We start from the raw sequence: 19,547 nt of genomic DNA on the forward strand, positions 1-19,547 counted from the left end.
TTTTTAAAAATAGGATGCAAGTACTCAAGTACTTCACAGGAGGGGAGGAAGATTAATAAATTGCTATCTGTGAATTCTCTTAGAATTCCTAGGGATGGATGTTCAATACATTCAAAATTCAAAAAATAATAATAGGTCAAAGAGAAGTTTAGCAATCTCAACCATTTTGATATAAATGTTTTAAAGATTAGATTAGAAATAGATCTAAGTCTTAATGAACTCTTAGAATCATACACTGTGGGAAGAGACACTTCATTTTCACTGTATTATCTGTTCTTTGTTTATTTCACAAGGTCGTGTTTTGCTTTCTGAAGCGCATGAAGGAGATTCCTTCTGTACACATAGGCATTTGGCTTATGCCTTTTGCTTAGCTTAAGAAAAACATGTGCATTGTTCATTTCCCAGAGACATTTTGCAAATTTGCTCTTTTCCATTACATTAATGTAAAAGAGATTTAAAAAGTGTGATGAAAAAGATGTTCTAATAATTAAGATGCAAGCTCTGAAAACAGCTTCCCAGGGATATTATTACCACAAGGATATTTCTCATATAAGTCTCTATCTGGGGTCAAGCTCTATGGAAGATCTGTTCTTTTCTTGTTGTAACAGGCTATCCCCCAGTCACTTCTCTAAGCATCAGGATGTAGTTTTCATAAAAATAGCATATGCACAGCTACAGAAGAAAATCTGCTGGTGATTAAGTCTGCTAAGGGCTGAGTAATGTAAAGACACCCTAGAAATCTTTCAGTTTCCATAGAACTGTGTGCAGGTTAAGGGTATTCAGCACCTTTATAGTCTCGACCCTTTGTGGAAATACATCCTAGATCCTGAGTTTCCCTTATAATCAGGAGCTGCCACTGGAGCCGAATGCTGAGTAGGGCATTCATGCTTATCAGCATATCTGCTATCAAGCGCATATTTGTCATTCTCATTTTCAAAAGTCAATCAGCTACGCCTCGAAAAGATGGTCAGTACCATGTCCTCTCCTGACCTTTCTAAGAGCAAGGAAGTTTGGAGAATGCTGTAAGTGTGCAAAGCTAAAAATGATAGCCACTGTTAAAGGGCTGGCTGGTTTTGCTGTACGCAAGTTGGCACAGCTTCACAGAGGGTGATGTTTTATCCCCAGTCAAAAGATCATCTTCATTCCAGAGACAGTGCCTCAGATTTTTGATTTTTTGCCACATGTTTTGCCTCTCCATCCTTGATGCAGATAATTCTGTTTTCTTAACCTGATCTTCCAGCCAGTATTATTCAGAAAAGATGTGGACACAGCAAAGGTTCCCCCTTGCAAGCTTATAGCCTAAGGTCAAGGAATATGAGTCACAAATGGAGGACAGAGCCAATGCATGGCCTCCTACAAAAGAAGATCCTTGTGCAGAACAAGAATTTGGTATTACAAATCATCCTTAAGCTATGCTGATCATGTTGCACACAATCAGGTTAATGAGGTCAGAAATGTCTGTGTGCTTATACTAGGCCCATCAGAAGGAAGCTGCAATAAAAACTCTCATCAGTCCTAAATCCTCTTCATTAAGAGATTTTCATGTGAGTTGATTTTGCTCATAAAGGAATAGTAAACAATTGTGTCTCAGAATTTTTCCTACCCAGTGGCAAATATCCTCTGATCTATTTGATGGAGCTCTTGACTAAAATTCTTCCATCTTGTGGAACAGTAGACTTTACTATAAAAGCAGCCTTTTTTCCTGTTTTGAAATAGCCTAGAGCACAAAGAAACTCTAGGTACCCTCTTAGCTATCAGAAGGCTTATTCTGATGATTCACAGAATAGGGTTTCTTAGTCAAGATCCCCTGCTCTTCTGTCTTCTGGAGAAAAAAAAAGTTAGTAGCCAGCATGGAATATGAAATTTTGTTAAAGAAATAATCTATTTGTCCATTTGATTTTTTAAAGTTATCTGACCTGTGTAAAACCAACTACTTTCAATACAGTGGTGTCTTGAATCCATTCTGTGTTTTCCAAAACAGGACAGGTCAATGTCCCTTCAATCTGCATCTGCTTTGAGGTTATTCCAGTAATCCAGTCAGTGTGGCATTAATATTAATATTTAGGCATTGCTGCCAATACGATGATGGGGAAAGACTGCACAATTGTGATTAGAGACAGACGAATCTGAAGAACCATGCAGACTTTTTTTCTTCCTTGAACCAAATGTTTCCTGTAGCTTCAGGTTATCTGCAGATATAAATTTCTACATCTGTGTAAAAAAACAAGGTTTGTAGGAAGGAGCAGTATCTTGTACCAAGCCAAATAATGTATTTGGAGTGCAAAATCTAGACTGTTGGGTACAAAATCATTCAGTCTGCAGTCTGTATGTAGAGAATGGACAAAATTCCTTCCATTCTACACAGCATCACCTTACATGAGGATCTGAAAACACTTCCTTGCTCCCACACAGCGCAGTGTCCTTTTTCATGATGAGTTATGATATTTGCTCTGAAATGGCAGAGGGTGGCATGAGGAATTCTGTGACGCAGACAGCCCTACTGGGACCTGGACTGAGAACAAGAGTCTCATTTCACTCCTCCGAATTGTCAGGGAAAGTTAAAACACCCAGTTATCATTAGTATCACATTGTGTCTACTGAGCTGCATCCTCATGGGAGAGCATCCATTTCTCATAAGTGGAGCCACTTATATCTTTAAGTCTTGGCTGAAATCTTACACATGAAAAGATCTAGTAAAGAACATAGTCTCACCAGGACAGTGAGGTGTGGACAACACTCATCATAAAGAGCAAACAGTAAGTGATTTTTAGCCTGGAGTTCAAAAATTACAACAATGAATCTCTAAGATCTGTAATCTTTTAGACAAGAACTTTTTTCACAGTTGAGACTTTCACTAAGCTTTCATAAAACAGGGCAGGAAGAAAAATTGATTTGATATCTGCTGCCTATTATGTCAGGAAATTCAGAAGTAATGCTCAAAATACTATTTTGTCTTCCTAGCTGGTTTATAAGGTGCCAAATATCTCTGAAATGGCTCATTGCATACCAGGTCAGAGCAGGACACTTGGTGCACTCCTGAATTCACTTGCCACGGATGGGAATCCTGGACTGGTCTCATGTCAGTTCAAATTCCCTTCAGACACAAATACTTGAGCCCCTTAATTCTTCCTCCAGGGAAGCAGGGCCTGGCAGTGCTATCTGTTTGTTTACACTGCTGGTGTTAACTGCTTCCTCTCAACTTTCCTCTGCATTTTATCTCCTCTACAGTTCAAGTTAAACGAAATGCTGAACAGACGGCCCTAGTCATAACAACCAGGCACTTACCTTCAGGAGTGACTAATCCCTCCTGGAATCTTTTCCATCTGTAAGTCAGAATAACATCATACAACTTTTAGTGGACAGCCCTGATGACTGTTGGACAATTCACTGCAGTGCAAGACCCTGCTCTTGCACCTTAGCTACTAGGAATTCAACCTCGTGACATGCTGAGCATGTTTCTTTTTAGTGACCCCACTGCTGTATGAGATCAGACCTTTAAGAAGTCACTGAAGCCTCAGTGGTGACCTCTTGAATTATTGATGCTGCCACTTAATGAGGTATGTGTGGGAGGGGAGGGGGATCCTCCTTTGTTTATCAAAAGGTTTGGTATGAATACAGTAAAAGAAAAACCTGAGAAAAGACAGCAAAAATTGTGGATTGTTAGAGCAGGATCACACACATTCCACACAGAGCCCCATCCCTGGCCTGGTTTAATGCACAAGTGGTTCCCCATTGCAGTAATCATTGCTCAAGGAGTCCCTGTAGATGGAGAAAGGCAGCAGAGATCCACAGTGTCAGTGCAGAGGCAAAGATCTTCAGTAGGGTTGTCTGTGGCTTCTGTCTGAACAGCCCGGTGGCTTTTGAAGCAGACAGAATTGCATCCCATCACACCGCGTCTTGATCTGACACTCACAGAGTGTGTTCAGGAGAGTGATTAAAAGTCTCTCAGCTACAAAGCAAGTCCACTGATCTTTGATAAAAGATGCTGTTGGGGACTTCTGTCCCTAAAGAGGTCACCACAGGCTACAAAATGGGGAAGGAACAGGTCTTCTGCACAAGGCACATTTAACTTGTTGCCATAGAAACCAGTACCTAATTCAGCCATACACAATTCTTCCAGCCCCCAGTGAATTCCAGTAATGGGTTTATTATATCACACTTCGTTGGTGTCATCTGTCACGCAGACATTCAAATAAACGAACCAGCTTTTGATTTAAAACTACCTTCCTCTAGCCAGACCCAATAGCGGTAGAGTCTTCTTTAGGGTCTTGTGGTTATAAGCAGGTTAGTGTTATACCCAGCTTTGCATGCTAAAGTCTTCCTTTCATGCAAACATCACTGTAGATGGAAGAGAACATTTGTTTTCGTTTCCCAATATTCCAGTTTATTAAAAACCTGCTCTTAATTTGTCAGATAGTTGACTGCACTCCTTAACTGCACATGCTGTCAGGATGCAGGTTGAAACATTTTGGTCCCTGTTTTCCCCAGCTGGTGTATGAACTGTAAGTCACACTAACATCTGATGCAACATGGTGGTAATTTCTCCTTTTGTCTGGGTTAGAGTTAGATTTCCAATGGCTGACCTGAAGGTTCATTTTAGGCTTCTATTTCATTTGTAACCCAAGAAACTAGAGACTGAACTGTGCTAACTCAACTAACACACCACCACTTTGGAAGGAAAGACCCTGTAACAAGCTTATTGGGTTATGATAGGCAAGTGGGTTGCTATACAGAAAAAACGGCTTGGTTTTTAAAACCACTTTGACTGCTGTACCCCTAATTAACTTGACTTATCGAGGCGTGATTCAAACCCTTGACATGATGTTTGGGGCCAGCTGTCAGTCTGGGTTGGCCCTGACTCAGCTACAATTTGGAGACAAAGAGGAAAAATTGTATTGGAACTGGCAAAGGCCTATGGAGACACAGGTTTTTGGCATATTCAGTAACAAGGACTTCTAGGAAAGAGTGGCAAGAAACCAATGTATCATGCTCAGGTGGCTTGCAGATCAACACCAATGAAAGAAAACAAAATGCTTGCAGGGATTGGAACATACTTTGTAGTTTATTTCTTCCCTTGCTGCAATTCAAAACATATTGTATATGGTATTATAAACAAATGATTAAGGAAATTACATGTCTAGTGCTTCTCCTAGTAAACTGTAGGACTGCTAAGCTGAACTGGTAAAGTTTGAATGAATGAGTGTCGGGCTCCCTATTCACTTTTAGATTTCAACATTACATGACTTCAGGTGATTAACCTACCAGTGTAAATTTGATCTATAAAATATGTAGAATTAGCGAGTACAGGTGCAAACATAACAACTAATAGACATTGCTAAACAAGTTTGAGAATTAGAGGATCCTTATTAATCTCTAATGGTTACAAAGACTGAGGAAGAAACAGTTTGCTGAAAACTGGAGTGCTGGAACTGTAGCTGGAAGTTTGGATGCCCACCGTAACTAATGAGCTAATAGTATAGGTTTTGCTGTGGCCAAAAGGTGAGACAAATGACAAGAATGATGTCCTGGGAATTCAGCCAATGGAAGCTCTTTTTCGAAGAGATGAAACAAGTGAAGCAAATGATTTGTAGACAACTGGCAGTGAATAAATTGCTCTGACTCCAAAATCAGAAACTATCAATAGCCTAAGTTCTTTGCCAGAAGAATTAAGATGGGGAGAGCCAGGATCTGTGATTTTATCAAAAAAGTGCAGGAGCAAGGGATATAATTAATGCTGGAGTAAAAGAAAACTGCAAAAGGGACACTAAAAATCATCTCCTTGCATTTCTACTGGACTTGTTCCTGAATGTATGACACCGTCTGTCTCAGCTGTACCCCATCTGAAGTAGAGATGTGTGACTCTAACAAGAGGTGAAAGATAAAGGATGATTTACCAAAAAAGGGGGATACAGCTTAATGTAGTGATACACTGGGTTCTTTTGTGACATTGTAATATCACCCCCCTAAAGGGATTTTGCTTCCATTCTAAGCTTCTCAAAGTTTTTCTTCTGCCATGTTTCTTTTTATGCTCCCAGACTCTTTCAGTGGTCTTAAAGGCTCACGAGAGTGTGCTGACTCAGGGACACGCGTGTCAGTTTATAGATGCATGTAGGTTACTGCAACTCTGCCACCTTCTCTTTACCCACCCACATTCTCAGGTCTGGAAGCCAGCTGACCAGAAATCTTGTTCCATGATGCGTCTCCCATGGGTTTTAAACCTAAGTGTTCTTAGTAAGCAATCTCCTCTTTTTGATTCCTTTTGTGCCCTGTTAAAAGGGAATTTTGCATCTCTTCTGAAAGCGAATAGACCAGCACCCAAGAAAAACCTGACTGTCCCTCAGTAGAGAAAACTGACATTCATCTCAGTGCATGAATTAGAAATTAGGTTGGAAACAGTTTTGATCATTTCAGAAATGTCAGCTTGTGATGTGAGCTCCTGAGCCCTCCAAGGCTTAGCCACCATCAGTAATTGGATGGGTCAGAGTGAGGGTGCAAAAGGAGAGAACACTGCACAAAGCACTGATGGGGATTCAGCTTCCATCCACCTCAGCTGGGAGCTAGTGCTTGAGGGGATACCCTTGTGACTTTTGTGACATCTTTAAAATAAATTGTAAAGCTGCAGTTCTGGGATGTGTGGGCAAAGCTCCCACGAGACTTGTAGTAAGAGCAGCAATGTCACTCAGGCAAATCTGATCAGGTATCACTTTAAATAACTACTCTCTGCTGCCTTTTATTTTCATTCACAAAAGAATCTGCTGTGTCATATTGCTGACCTGAAAAGTCTGACGCTTTTGCACCCTTGCCATAGCAGTATTTGATGGCTTGGTTAAGAGTTCTCTGTAAAGTCTGTTCAGAACTCCAGAATCCTTTTGAGTTTATTTGCTGTGAAACTGTTTAGCTTGTTCTCTCTTAAGTAACTGTACAGATTCCCATGTGCTGCTTTAAAGCTTCAGCTCTCCATCCCATAGAGGAAGTGACCTCTGCATGTATTCAATTCATGTAACAGTTCATGAAAGTATTTGGGATCTGTAAGGACATGACCTGTAAATATATGACTGTTCTTACTGTTACTATTATTTTCTAACATCTACTACTAAAGCATGAATTGATTAAAGATACGCATACTCTTTTTGGTGTGGTTGCTGCCCAAGTAGAAAGAATCATTTGACACTTGTAATGACAAAGGCTTTTGTTGGATGTGTGTTTTATTATTTGATTTTCTGCCATCCACCTCTTGGATTTGTTTCAGCAGCAACACGCGGTCTTAATGATATTCCCCAAGGTTAAGCAAGCACAAAACCCTATATAGTGCAGGGTAACAGGAGATACTGTACAGAAAAGGAAGAGTTGTTTTGTGTCTAAGGCCAAGCCATTTTCCTCAAACCCTGAATTCTATTCCTTATTTTACCAGAACTGTCCTGTTTCACCACAAACCACTTACACCTTTCTGTGGAAGCTTCCCCATCTGTGAAATGGCAACAGGACTGTTGTATGTGTGCTGAAGATCATTATATAGATCTTGCAAAGTACTTCCGGATTTTTCATTGGATGGCACAAAACAGTGGAAAATCACAATAGTTGCCTAGATTATGTATTGACGTGGCAAATTCTAACCTCTCTACAGAAGACAATTGGATGTATATGACTTCATTGTATCCTAATAACTAACTAGCAGAATTACTACTCCAGGAAGAAGACAGTAGTTAGATGATTTGCTCCAGATTTCCAATACTCAGAGATGTTTCCCAGCCTTGTTGCACAAAGGTTGACTCAGTCTCTCCTTGCTGCTCTTTTTCTTTCTCAGGTGTAGGACACTGATTTCTTTCTTCTCAAGTGCATTTTGAAGTGCACTGCTGAAACCACTGTGTTTTTCTGAAGGCTGTTGGGATCATTTACCTCACACCTGAGCTTAATTTACAGCACGTATTACTGCCAAACCTGTGTGATCACTTCCAGACAGGGAAACCAAGAGGACTGTGACTTCTCTAAGGAAGAGAGAAGGAAGTGAAAGGATTCCAGCCTCTGGCAGGACTACAGGAATGTCTCATAGTCTCTCTGTGTGCTTTTCTGTCTCCTCTTAAAAAAAAAGACACCAATGATACTTACCTTCTTTCCCATCTGGATTGTTTTGAGATTAATGAATGCAAAAGGTTATAACTAAACTAATAATCTGATTACTAAGCAGTCACTTATGTTCTTCTCAGAGGAATTTATCAGAACAATTGTGCATTTATTTTAAAAGAAAGCCTTCTGCATATTTAGTCAGAATATTCATACCAAAGGAGGACCCTTTCCCCCTGCTGAACAGTGGAATCTGGCTGCTCAGTCAGAGTTCCTGTTTCTAAATGGTTTCATTTTTGGAGCCTATGTCTTGATACAACCAGAATGGACACCCCCAGCAGTATTTAAAACATTCAGGACCTTTTATATGGTGAAAGACAATTTGAAAGTGCTGTTCACGTCATCACAAAGGAGGAAAACATTTTGGATAAATAATGCTCTACAAATGTGTGTTTTTTCTACATCTGTTTTTAGTGGTGTTTTACTTCAGTTACTGGCATCTGCAATGTAAAAATAGGCAAAAATGTTAATCTCATCCTCTGCAGCTCTCATAAAAGAAACTTGCTAAAACATTTCCATTCGTTTTCATTGATATATCATTTCTTTATTTCTTCCCCTTTATTTTCTTAACATAAAGCCTTTGAGAAGGGGCTACATTTCTTAATTTATAGGCACAGTGTCTCTCTGAGTATGTACTCCGCAACTCTCAGCCAGTCTTTAGCTGTCTGACATTAAACTTTGTCCAAACCTTAGTTATCGCTTACCTCTCCTCTGGTGCAGGGCACTGCATCTGAATATCTGGAAGTACACATGGAGCCCTCCTCAGTGAGATCATCCTGGAGCCCGAAAGTCGCTGTACAGTTGACAGAGAAATACTTGTAGGGCCTCCAAGTCTGCCCATAGTCCTGGGATCTTTCCAGCACCATTGCAGCTGGGCGCGGGGACTTGAACACAGCGATGACATGGGTCAGGTAGAACTCCGTTTCGAAGTCCAGCCTGATTTCTTCCCTGTGCACCCCTTGGGCAGACTGCCACCAGGAGACTGGATTTGCGAAGAAATCATCTGTCATGTCAGCAGGGAGATGGGAGTTATCAGGCTGGTTGGCATTGCATTTGGTGCAGCGAGGCTGCCCGCAGCCACGGGAGGCCAGGTGGAGGAGGTTTTGGTCTGGGTAGAAGCAGTACAGTTCTGTGCTGTTCTGCCCGCATGTGGTGAGGGTGACTGGTGTCCTCCCTCTTGCAAGGTTTCCCACTGGAGGGTTGCAAGAACGGCCATTACAGCGGAAAGCTTGTAGCCTCATGGGATCTGAAAGACAGGCAAAAGGAATAAAGCTAAGCAGAACTCCTCAAACAATTCTCAAGCTGTAAGACAGGTGACCGTGCAAATGTTTGGAGTCCTCTTCTGGGGACTGACATCCAAGAGGGCTTGTCCTAAGGAGAGCTTCATTCACTCAAAGTCTGGAGGGAGATTCTCAGTAAATCTAGTCATTGGTTTAGGTGCCTGACTTAGAAACTGAAATCTCCAGAAAACTCAGCCTTTACCCATAACCACTTGAAACTCTAACTTCGATACCTGTTGCAAATGCAGTTGCATCAGTCTATTAAGTTTTACATTTAACTACAGGAATCTTGTGTTTTCTTACTCTTACTCTTATACAGCTGCATATCTGACGGCTGAATCTGTGCAATATGTTTATTTTACTGTAATCAGAAAGCTAAGCTAAACTGTACTGTACATTATAGATTCATTAAGAAAAGAGATGATTCCTGTCCAACAAATTGCAGACATTGTTTGCACATAAAATCATGTGAAGAAAGCATATATCTCTATACTTATATGTTATTGACCTAATTTTAAGAGGCGCTGAATTTCTGCTACTATTGAGATGAGGTGGATTTTCTAATACTTATCAGAGCTGAAAATCAAGTCTGTCTTTCTTTTTTTTTTTTTTTTTTTTTTTTTTACACATTGACATGGAGATAGGGGAATACATTCTGTTTGCCCAGTTTGCAGGTACAGCAAAAAAAAAAAAAAAAAAAAAGATTTGATATCTTCAATGTATGCATCTACTTATTTCTAAATTAGGAAAGGTAGGGATAACTACAAAATCCTAATACTATTTGGAAATTAGCAGTGTTTTGTGACACTGGATTTACAGGTCACTCCCAAAACCTTATTACCAAATTGGAGAAAACTGCTTCTCTAATGACAAACAATGTCCACTTTGCAATTTAACAGTCCAGAATGAGTTAAAGACTGACCTTGCAAGGTCACAAATCTAATCGAAGAGGTCACAAGTCAGATGACTCAATATAAGTCCTACAGGAAATGACCCTTCCAATGAAACATAGGATGACCGTAAACCCTGGGTAATCTAGGAGCAGTTCAAAGGTCAGCTATTAGTTCAAGATTCTAGGTCAAATTTTAAAATCCCCGCTCAGTTTATATTTGGTCTTTCCACAGGCAAAATAAATTTTTAAATCAAGTTAGGCCAAAAAAAAATCATTTTGATTCAGCCTTACAAAATTAGCCCAAGCATAAGTGTATTTGGGTGAAGCTGGTGTTCTTCTTTCCCAAAGAATTAAGGTGAAAAAAATGCATCGAGCCTGCACAGTTTTGCCTCTGAGTTATTTCTGTCCTTAGCTCCTTAATGATAGCTCTGCACAGGCCAGAAGAGAAAGGGATAGACATTGTTTTGGAAAACATCTCATGCATTTTGCGTTCCAGGATTAGGACAAATAATCAAGCTGCTGCACATCCACTGGATCCCATTGACCAATGGTGTGTGCTATTTTAGCTTACATACAATGTAAGGTGATATTAAATTTCAGGTAGCATGGAAGTGGATGATCCAAAAATGCTCTTTACTTAGAAATAGATGGAATCCACCTTCAGGGGCACTTGGATTTAATGTGTGTTTGCCTTGCAGACAGTTTTAGCAGGAGTCTCAGCGAAGGACAGTTGTCAGGAGACATAGTAGGCTTTCTCCTGTTGGAGGTGGTGTTCCACCATTGGCTATGATGGGATGGCCAAGATTTATTTGGGTATTCCAGTGATATCCTAGATTGGCAGAGTTTGGAGGGCAGCAGTGTCTGATCTGCACCCAATTGTCCCTGGATTGAAGGAATGAAGCTGTCCCACCATGAGGTGGGAATGAGGAGAATGAAGAGAATGAGGACTTTCACCAGTCAGCTGGAAATGAAAGGAAAGAAGATGGTGATGCTTCTCTCTATCAGTTCTGTTCTTTGCTCCCCATCTGCAACCGAGCAGTTGATTCTTAGCACTGCTGGAGATCCTCCATCAAGCCCTCTTACCACCCTGACTGCTTGACAACCATATCAAGCCATTTTCTTTCTGAGCATAAACTTCTTATCTGAGGCTAGTAGAGTTACAGGGGAACACCAGGAGGTTCAGACATTTTACCTGGAAGGTTTCTTGCAATTTCTCTGAGTCTTTTCATGAGAAAGGATTCAGGTTTCACCAAAAGTTGTTTAGAGCTTTGTCCTTTTTGCAGAACAATTGACATTCCAAATTTTTCTGCCTGGAGGGTGAATTTCACTGAGTCATGCACAGTTCTTGAGATAAAGATAAATCCATCCTTGCAGGTCAGCAAAAATAAAATGACCCGCAACTGCAATGCCTCAAGAAAGTCTTTGCAAGTGGCACTTAAATGCCCACATTATCTGGTCTGACTTGTTCATGTCTCAGCTGTTCAGTAGAAATTACTGGAAATAAGGAAAGTGCAGAAATTTCTGCATTTAAAGTAGATTGGATAGTAAGTGCTTTTGCTCCGTGCTGCAGAGAGGTGTCATCTTTGCCTCCAGAGAATTGTAGTGGGACCAGCTTTATAGCTGAGCTTTGAACGAGCATTAGCTCTGACAAGAGTCCAGATTGCTTAGTTCTGAACAAGAGTGGCTTCGTGTTACAAATGCTATTGGGTTATGGATTAATATACAGTGTAATTAAAAGAAAGTCCATCTTTATTGATGCACCACGCCACTGATGCTTTCACAGAGGAAATGGCATGCTGGAGTTCTAAATTCAGGGGAAGCTTTGCAGACAAGAATGTGAGAAAGCAAAAAAGGAATTTTTTAAAAGGAATGGCTGCTTTTTACATTTCCCATTAATGGGCTATCAGTCCCACACCAAGTTTTTCAGCTGTTTTTATCTGAACCTGGAAAAGGAGGAAGAATAGTGGTTGTTCTCCTGAACAACAGTCACAAGAAGCTTTATCTGCCTTGCCAGCTAATGCAGCAACATTGATAAATAGTTTCTGTCCAAACTGCTGTGCCATAAGGAAAATGGGAGAAGAGCAACATGTAAATTATCAGAAGGGAGTTTGAGAGAAGGAGGGATGGTGGAAAACAAAATCTGCAGTTGATTAAAAACTTTGCATTTAAAGAAATCAATTGGCAGAACATTGCTTGGCTGCAAGGATAGTGCAGCCTTCCCATCACTCACCAATTCTGCGGAAACAACATCAAGTGTGGAATTTGGACAGCAAGGGGGTACTGCTGCAGAAGAGAAACAGCAGCCAGGCAAACAAGCAACTTAACGCGAGAGGGCTCACTGAATAATTAATAAAAAATGAAACAGTTTGATTGTGCACGGGCACTGCCCGGTATTGAAGTTGATTAGCTTATACTCCATGATGGACAGCTTGGCTCCAGAAGTGATATCATGAATCTATTTGTCTTTCTGCTCCCTCTGAGCTGTGCCACAAAGCGGCAGGTCAGTGGCACTTGGCTGGCACGTGTTCCAACAATGGTGTTAGCTGATGGCTGGGGAGACTTCAGGGGAGGCCACACTGATGATATGGCTGGGACACCATTTCAAACAGAGGTATCTTCCTTCAGGGTCTTGTAACCTTATGGATATTAACTAAAAACATATTCAATGTTTTATTTATTTATTTATTTTTCCGCCCTCCATGGATATTTGGCAGAGGAAAGGTCATATGGCAACTGAGTCAAAGCCTGCTGACATGACTAGAAAAATGCCTAATATTTTCTGTGTGATTTGAATTGGGGGTTTTATTTCTTTTCCATATGCAAAAATTGTGATTTTGTGCATTTGAGTCTCTTACAGTGAAACAGGAGAGCAACTTTCACCCTTCTGAATAGATCTTTGGTCTTCTTCTGCAAAGTTTTTGATGGAGCAGTTTTACCATCTGTTTCCAACCTGGATTTCACTTGTTCTACATTTGCCTAATTTTTTTCTTAATAAGCAAAGACTTATAAATGCCATTCTAAAGCCCACTATCCTGGGGACATGAATTGCTCAAGGTTTTATTAATCAAATCTAGGACTGTGGTCCTCAACGCTGGTTTCACCAGAAGTGCTACAACCCTTTGGTTTGTCTGGGGCCGGCATGCAGCAAGTTTGACAAGTTGTCACCCATTTGTGAGTAGCCTCACAACTGAAGCTGATGAGCTAGCCTTCATAAATACCCTAAAGGTGATGTTCTGAATATGCTACAAGACTAAACTGCTCCCATGGCCTGAGGCATGGGCAGAATGAGAATAAGATCCCAGATCTGGGCTCTCTTTCACTGCAGGCAGTTGCAGTCTGCCTGCAGCATCCTTTCTGGAGCAGCAGTGGGCACCAGCACCTGCACCCTTATTGCAGAAGAGCTGAACAATCCCAGCCCAGAGGAAACCAAACCCAGCGGATAATGAGGTCCTACAGCTGACCGAAAGCTTGGTGTAAGAAATAGCCATTTTTGACCACACCACGCCCCCTTTTGGAGGGCTGCCATCGGGAGGAGAGCTGGCCCAGCACCCTGGGTGCTGCTCCCTGGGGAGGGCTGCGGCTGGCCAGGAGCAAAGGGAGAGCCCAGGCTGCTGTCAGCCCTGTGAACAGCTGGCCCCATAAGCAAGAGTTTTCAGGCTGCTGTGGGCTTTATATGAGAGGAATAAGGCCCTACACCTGCATAAGATGAGGGGAAGGTCCACGTCTGACAATATAAAACCTAGGTGATTCCTCCAGCCTAACAGCTAAGATTTTTTCCCCTTGCATTGTATTTAAAGATCTAAGGAGCCAATCCTGACAACTGTGGCTGTCTCCTCTGCACAGAGGTGGCAGAAGGCAAATATGTCACTTGCCACAAATTTTGTACTCCAGGTACTCCCCACACAACTGCCCAGCAATTTGTTTCACTTCTGACCAGGACGGACCAACTATAGTGCTGAAAAAGGAATTTCCTGTGTAGGCTAATAGAATATGATGGACATACTTCTCTGTACACCTGTCTGCTTCCTTTTACACAGATTGGCTAAATACTCCCAGAACTAGCCACAGTCTAAGCAATACTGTCCCTGCCTCCGATAGGACCCGGAAAGATTTAAGGTCAGTTCAAGATTTTTACCTTGCTTCTTAAAAAGAAAAAAAGAATTAAATATGAACAGGTAGCCCTTAGGCTTTCACAGAAGGGTGGTTTGTGCAACCTTTTGGCCAAGCAGTCTATATTTATTTAAAGTGACTTTGAATCCTTAGTGTCGTCACCTTCAATAGTCAATTATTTTGCTGTTAATCATGGTGTCCTACAATGTTATTCTGAGAGTGTTTAGCTCCGCATGGTCAGCTGTGGGCTGCTTTTCCTTGGAGATTCATTTTCACTTTATGTATTGGATACAGAGCAAATTAAGGTTAGTTTATAGCAGGCTGCTTTCTGCAGAAGCATCAGCAAGTTTACAAGACATCTCCATAACCTTCCTGTGCTATGTTTCAACATATGTATCCTGCAGGGAGAGTCCTAGCCCAGGAGACTAGTGAAAGCCCAAGATAAAACACCAAGGGCACTAGGATACCGTGTCCTCCCTCCAATCAGTCCTGTAATGTTGTGATAGCCAAATGTTTTCCCAAGTGAGTCACAGGATAATCTGGCAGGACTTTAAATTTATGAGCTATTTTCAGTTTTTACGAAAATAACTTCTGCAGTTAGGAAATCTAATGTCTGTGTTATTAAGAAGGTTCTAACTAAACCATAATCTGAGCTGAAGCCTCCTGATCTGCCTTTGATTTTACCGAAGCCTGCATGGTATCTGAACACTCCAGTCACTTTATAATCACTGCATGAGGAGTGTTGCTCCAGTCCTAATACTCTGAGCACGCAGGTGAAATTTAAACCACTGGTATGCTTTGCTCTGCAGAAAGACAGATCCCAAGCCAGTATCCCAATGAGAAAGTCACCAAGGACATATTGCTGTTTTGTCAACACTTGTTTATATTTTTCTGGGCTGATCTGTATAATTCATCCCTTTTAACCTTAAAGATTTGTTAAACCATAGCAGGAAGAAAGCAATCTAATGCTTTGCTTTGCTTCCTTTCCCTTAAGGAATTAGTCTCTGTCATAATCCAGGCGTTTGTAGAAGCCTATGTGAATACCAGCACAGCTATATCATTCTTATGTATGCTCATTTGTACACCCACATATACACACACAACTTATCAACTTCTCTTTCTGCCCTACCCTGTTGTGTTTTTTTTGTTTGTTTGTTTGTTTTCTCTAATACTGATTTAATCTTGTCCACTGCATGTTAACTATTGAATCAGTGAATACACTGAATGAATGGGTTTTCTTGGATTAACAGGAATTCCTAAGTAGTATCTCTGACTTTTAATGATGAAAAATGAAGTTAGCAGAGAATAATTCAGATTCCTTCAGTGGTGCTGTCCAAGGATCTTGTCATTTCACTCTTGTCCTGCCCAGGAAGGCAGTGTTTCTTCCTCAAAACAAACATCCAGCATATCTCAATCTATCCACCTCTTTCTTTCTCTCTTTTTTTTTTCTTTCATTCACAAAAATAATACACCTTTTCCCTTTAAAAATGTATGAAACAGTACATTCTATTATAAGTCTTTGGGGGGAAGCTGAGCTGTAAAGCTGTGTATCACAAGGAATAAGAGGCATTTGTATACATTGACTAACCCAGATGCCTTGTAAAAATGCAATCTAAAATGAGGTTGACATTAAAAAATTACCATACTTTATAGATCAGATTTCTATTCCTTTTCCCCTTGCTCAACTTAGGATAAATTGTTTCATGAATGGCAATATTGATTTATTTTGCTTACCTGCTCCTCCGTGGCCAGAAATAAAATATTCCAAGAACACAATCAGCACGATGCCTTTATGCTGCATGGCTGTCAGTAAAATATCTGTCCTCGGTGAAGCAAAAAAAGAGCTGCAGTAAACTACAGGTTTGGTGCTTGCATGGCTTTTCTGTATTTTCTTTCTTTCTTTCTGCTCACCTTCCTCTTAGTGCAGGGGTCAAGGCTGCTGTCTCATTCTTCTTGTTTTCCTTTGGGTCTGGAGGCTTTTTTTTTTTTTTTTTTTTTTTTTTTTTCTCTTTCAGGGCTCAGATGCCTTCTGGGTGTCACCCGTACATCGCTTCCAATAAATAAATAAATAACAAGGGTTTTCCGTATCTTCACCCCTCTCCATGCAGCGGGCCGGGGATGTTCACATCCCTGCTGCAGCCCCCTGAATGCACCATCGAGGGCTGGTGCGACGCGGGGAGCTCTCTTCGCTCCGCTCTCTTGCAGATGCTAGTCCGAAACTTTCCTTGCTGCTCCTTGCTTTTGCTGGAGCTTCGTTTTGGCTTCCTTCCCCCTGGCAACCTTCCCTACCCCCCTGGCAGCCCCCGCAGCTAGCCGGGGTGGCGATGGGGTCCTGGCTGCGGGAACCCCGCTTGGGTGGGAGCTCTGCCCCAAAACCCGCTTCCCCTTTGCTCCCTGCAGCAGAGGGTCATAAGAAGAGAGTTGGCTTTTCTCGCTGAGAGCTGATGAGAAGCAAGTGCTTTCCTGGCTCTTCTCTCTTTTCAGTTTGGGTTGCTCGATTTTATTTCCTAGCCCTCCTCCCTCCGCTGGCACGGAAGCCACTGATCCCACAGCGAGCGCCAGGGGCTAAGAGCAAAACCCCAAAGCAGGGAGGGGCTCGCCGGGGCCGGGGGACCCCTGGTCGGGGTCGGGGCTGCCGAAAGGAGCCTGGGGCAGGGGCTGCGCTCAGGTGCGGGGAAAAAAAGAGGGGCTGGAGGGCAGCTCCTGCCTCCCTCCGGCTGCAGCGAGGCTCAGGGTTGGGGTTCCCTCCCTCCGGGGCTGGGAGTTAGCCTCAAGTTTCCTCTCTGCCTCTAGCACATCCCTCGGTCCCGAGCGGGCAGTTCGCCTCTCTGGTCTTGTCTGGCTGCAGAGGGGATTATTATAACATGTGATCTTCTTCCTGTTCTCTTTATATGTGCTTTTTTTTTTTTTTTTTTTTTTTTTTTTTTTTTTTTTTTTTTTTTTTATAGGGTGGAGGAGGAGGAGGAGGATGGGTCGGTTCCGCACCTCCTCGTCGGCTGGGCTGGTCCTCGGTGCGCTCAGATGCAGGCGTTGTTCCCCGGCAGCATCTTGTCCTCCAGGAGCCTGCCTGCCTGCTTGCCTGTCCGTCTGTCTGTCTGCCCGTCCGTCTGTCCGGCAGTGGCTGTGCGGGGCGGGGGCAGCCCCATCAGCCCGCCCCGGCTGCTGCCTGCTGTCCCTTGTCCCTGCAGCACCCTCTGCCAGCCCTGCCGGCACATGACAGCAGCCCCACACCGCCCCCCCAGGGCACCCCAAAGGCAGCCCCAAGGCTTTGGGGCAGCGGGGAAGGTTTGGGGAGGGGATTTGTCCCTCGCAAGGTGGGCGATTGGGAGAGAGCATCGGGTTTATTTCCATAGGCAAGGGCAGACACGAGCTGGGCAAAGCCAGCGAGGGGACTTAAGGCTTCCCTGGGGGGCTGCACAATCCCCTGACACATCTGCCTTCACGCAGGGCATGACCTTGAAGTCGGATTTGCCAGCCCCAGATTTTTTTGGAGGTGGTAACTCCAACACCCAGCGAAGCTCCAGCATCAGGGGTAAAAGCGCACAGCCCTAGAAATAATTTTAATTCAGGGAGTGACAACCCCTCCCCAACCCACCCCCCAGCTCTATTCTCTCTTTCTTCAGCTGTTAAGGCAGTGTCATACCACTACCTTCTGTTTGATGTCACGGAGGGAAGCAGGCTCAATGGGAGTAGACGAGGTTATTCTTGTGCCCATGTGTGCACAGGATCAGACCTTAGAGGGATTTGCAGAATGTGGGTCATACAAAGAAGAATAAGGAAAGATTTATTTCCCTTTGGGGTGGGAATGTTTAAGTAAGGCAGAGTTATTTAACTATGTATTGGAGTCGAATTTTCTAACTTTACCCTTATCTTCCTTCTTCCTTTTTTTTTTTTTTTTTTTTTTTTCTGTTGTGCATTTTTAATAAGAAAACCAAATAGAAAATTTTAAAATATGTAGGAAATTTTTCCTCTCCTTTTTGTCTTTGCCTTTTGTTTGAAAACAGTTAAAATACTGTATAATTACAAAACATAATTCTCTGTCATAAGTGACAGTTAGCATCCTTCAGAGGGTTTGAGAGCAGTGTGCTCAGCTCCCCTGGGACGTTCTGAGTTCTTTCAACTCAAGCATCTTCAGTGGGAGCTGGGGAAATGCAGTATGTCCTAGAGCTACAGGCAGTGTGACATTAATGAGATGCTGTCATTTAATAATTGTGCTTTGTCGCCATTGCTTGTTGATTGCTGCCTTTGTGAAAAATAATAACGTGGCATTTTTTTTATTCCTAGGTTTTAGGCTTGTAACAAACTGAAAAGTTTCTTCCAGATAATTTCATCAGGCTTAAACTGTGGCACTTGAGAAAATTCCCTGGCCGTGAGTTGTAGTTCCGTGGATGTAATAAAGGTCAAGAAGCTCCTGTATAATTTAAACAACAACTCAAAATGGGGAGCAAAGTTCATGTTGCTCTTTAAGTGGAAAGTCAAAGTTAAGCATATTCATTTACTAGTGATGTCTGGATGGCAACAACATAAGACTTTCCAGTTGTTGTTGACTGTGGGTTATAAAAGTGACTTAAAACTGAAAGCCTTAATTTCTCTTCCCTATTATTGCCTGTCTTGAGGAAAGCAGTAACAGAGCTAATGTTTTCAGTTTAGTACTACTAAAACCCAGGCATGCCTGTGAGCTAAGAGGAGCTAAAATCTAAGGGAGACGTTTTCCTGTTATCATTGACAGCTGCTGCTGTCCAGAGGACATCCTGATGACATTTGAGGAACAGCCCATACCCAGAGGTGTCAGGCAGAGAATGCCCATCTCAGCTGCACGGTGTGTATGAACAATAACGTGAATAATGATGATTTGCTTTAGTCAGCTCCTAAACTATAGAAGTGTAAAAGCACAATCCTTGAAGTCTCAAGCAAGGTTCATGCTCCAGACCATGACTTTTGCTGGGGTGCTGGGGGAGCCAGATAATGTAGAAAGTGACTGCTCTGGTGGCTTAGCACAGCACCACCTGACAAAGCACCCAGAGAACAAACAGCAAAACTGTGAATCATTCATTTTGGAGGAGGACAGGAGAGCCAATGGCATGGCACAGAGGGGGTAGGTGTGTCACCTGTGCTGCCTGCCCTCTGTGCTCCACAGGCCTGAT

The 19,547-nt window shown here is 42.3% G+C and overlaps 1 protein-coding gene across 1 annotated transcript in view; it reads right to left on the bottom strand.

The window, feature by feature from the left end:
- Positions 1–17,495, bottom strand: part of LOC311441993 (netrin-4-like) — a 53,629-nt gene extending 36,134 nt beyond the window's left edge. Inside the window, exons 1-2 of the mRNA XM_084530739.1 lie at positions 16,138–17,495; positions 8,826–9,367 (exon numbers count right to left, since the gene is read on the bottom strand). Of these exons, the coding sequence (XP_084386865.1) occupies positions 8,826–9,367; positions 16,138–16,204 (609 nt within the window). The 5' untranslated portion in view covers positions 16,205–17,495. The remainder of the gene's footprint in view (positions 1–8,825; positions 9,368–16,137) is intronic.
- Positions 17,496–19,547: the final 2,052 nt, after the last annotated feature.

This window comes from Aythya ferina (assembly GCF_964211825.1).
Source record: "Aythya ferina genome assembly, chromosome: 10".
Lineage (NCBI taxonomy): Eukaryota > Metazoa > Chordata > Aves > Anseriformes > Anatidae > Aythya > Aythya ferina.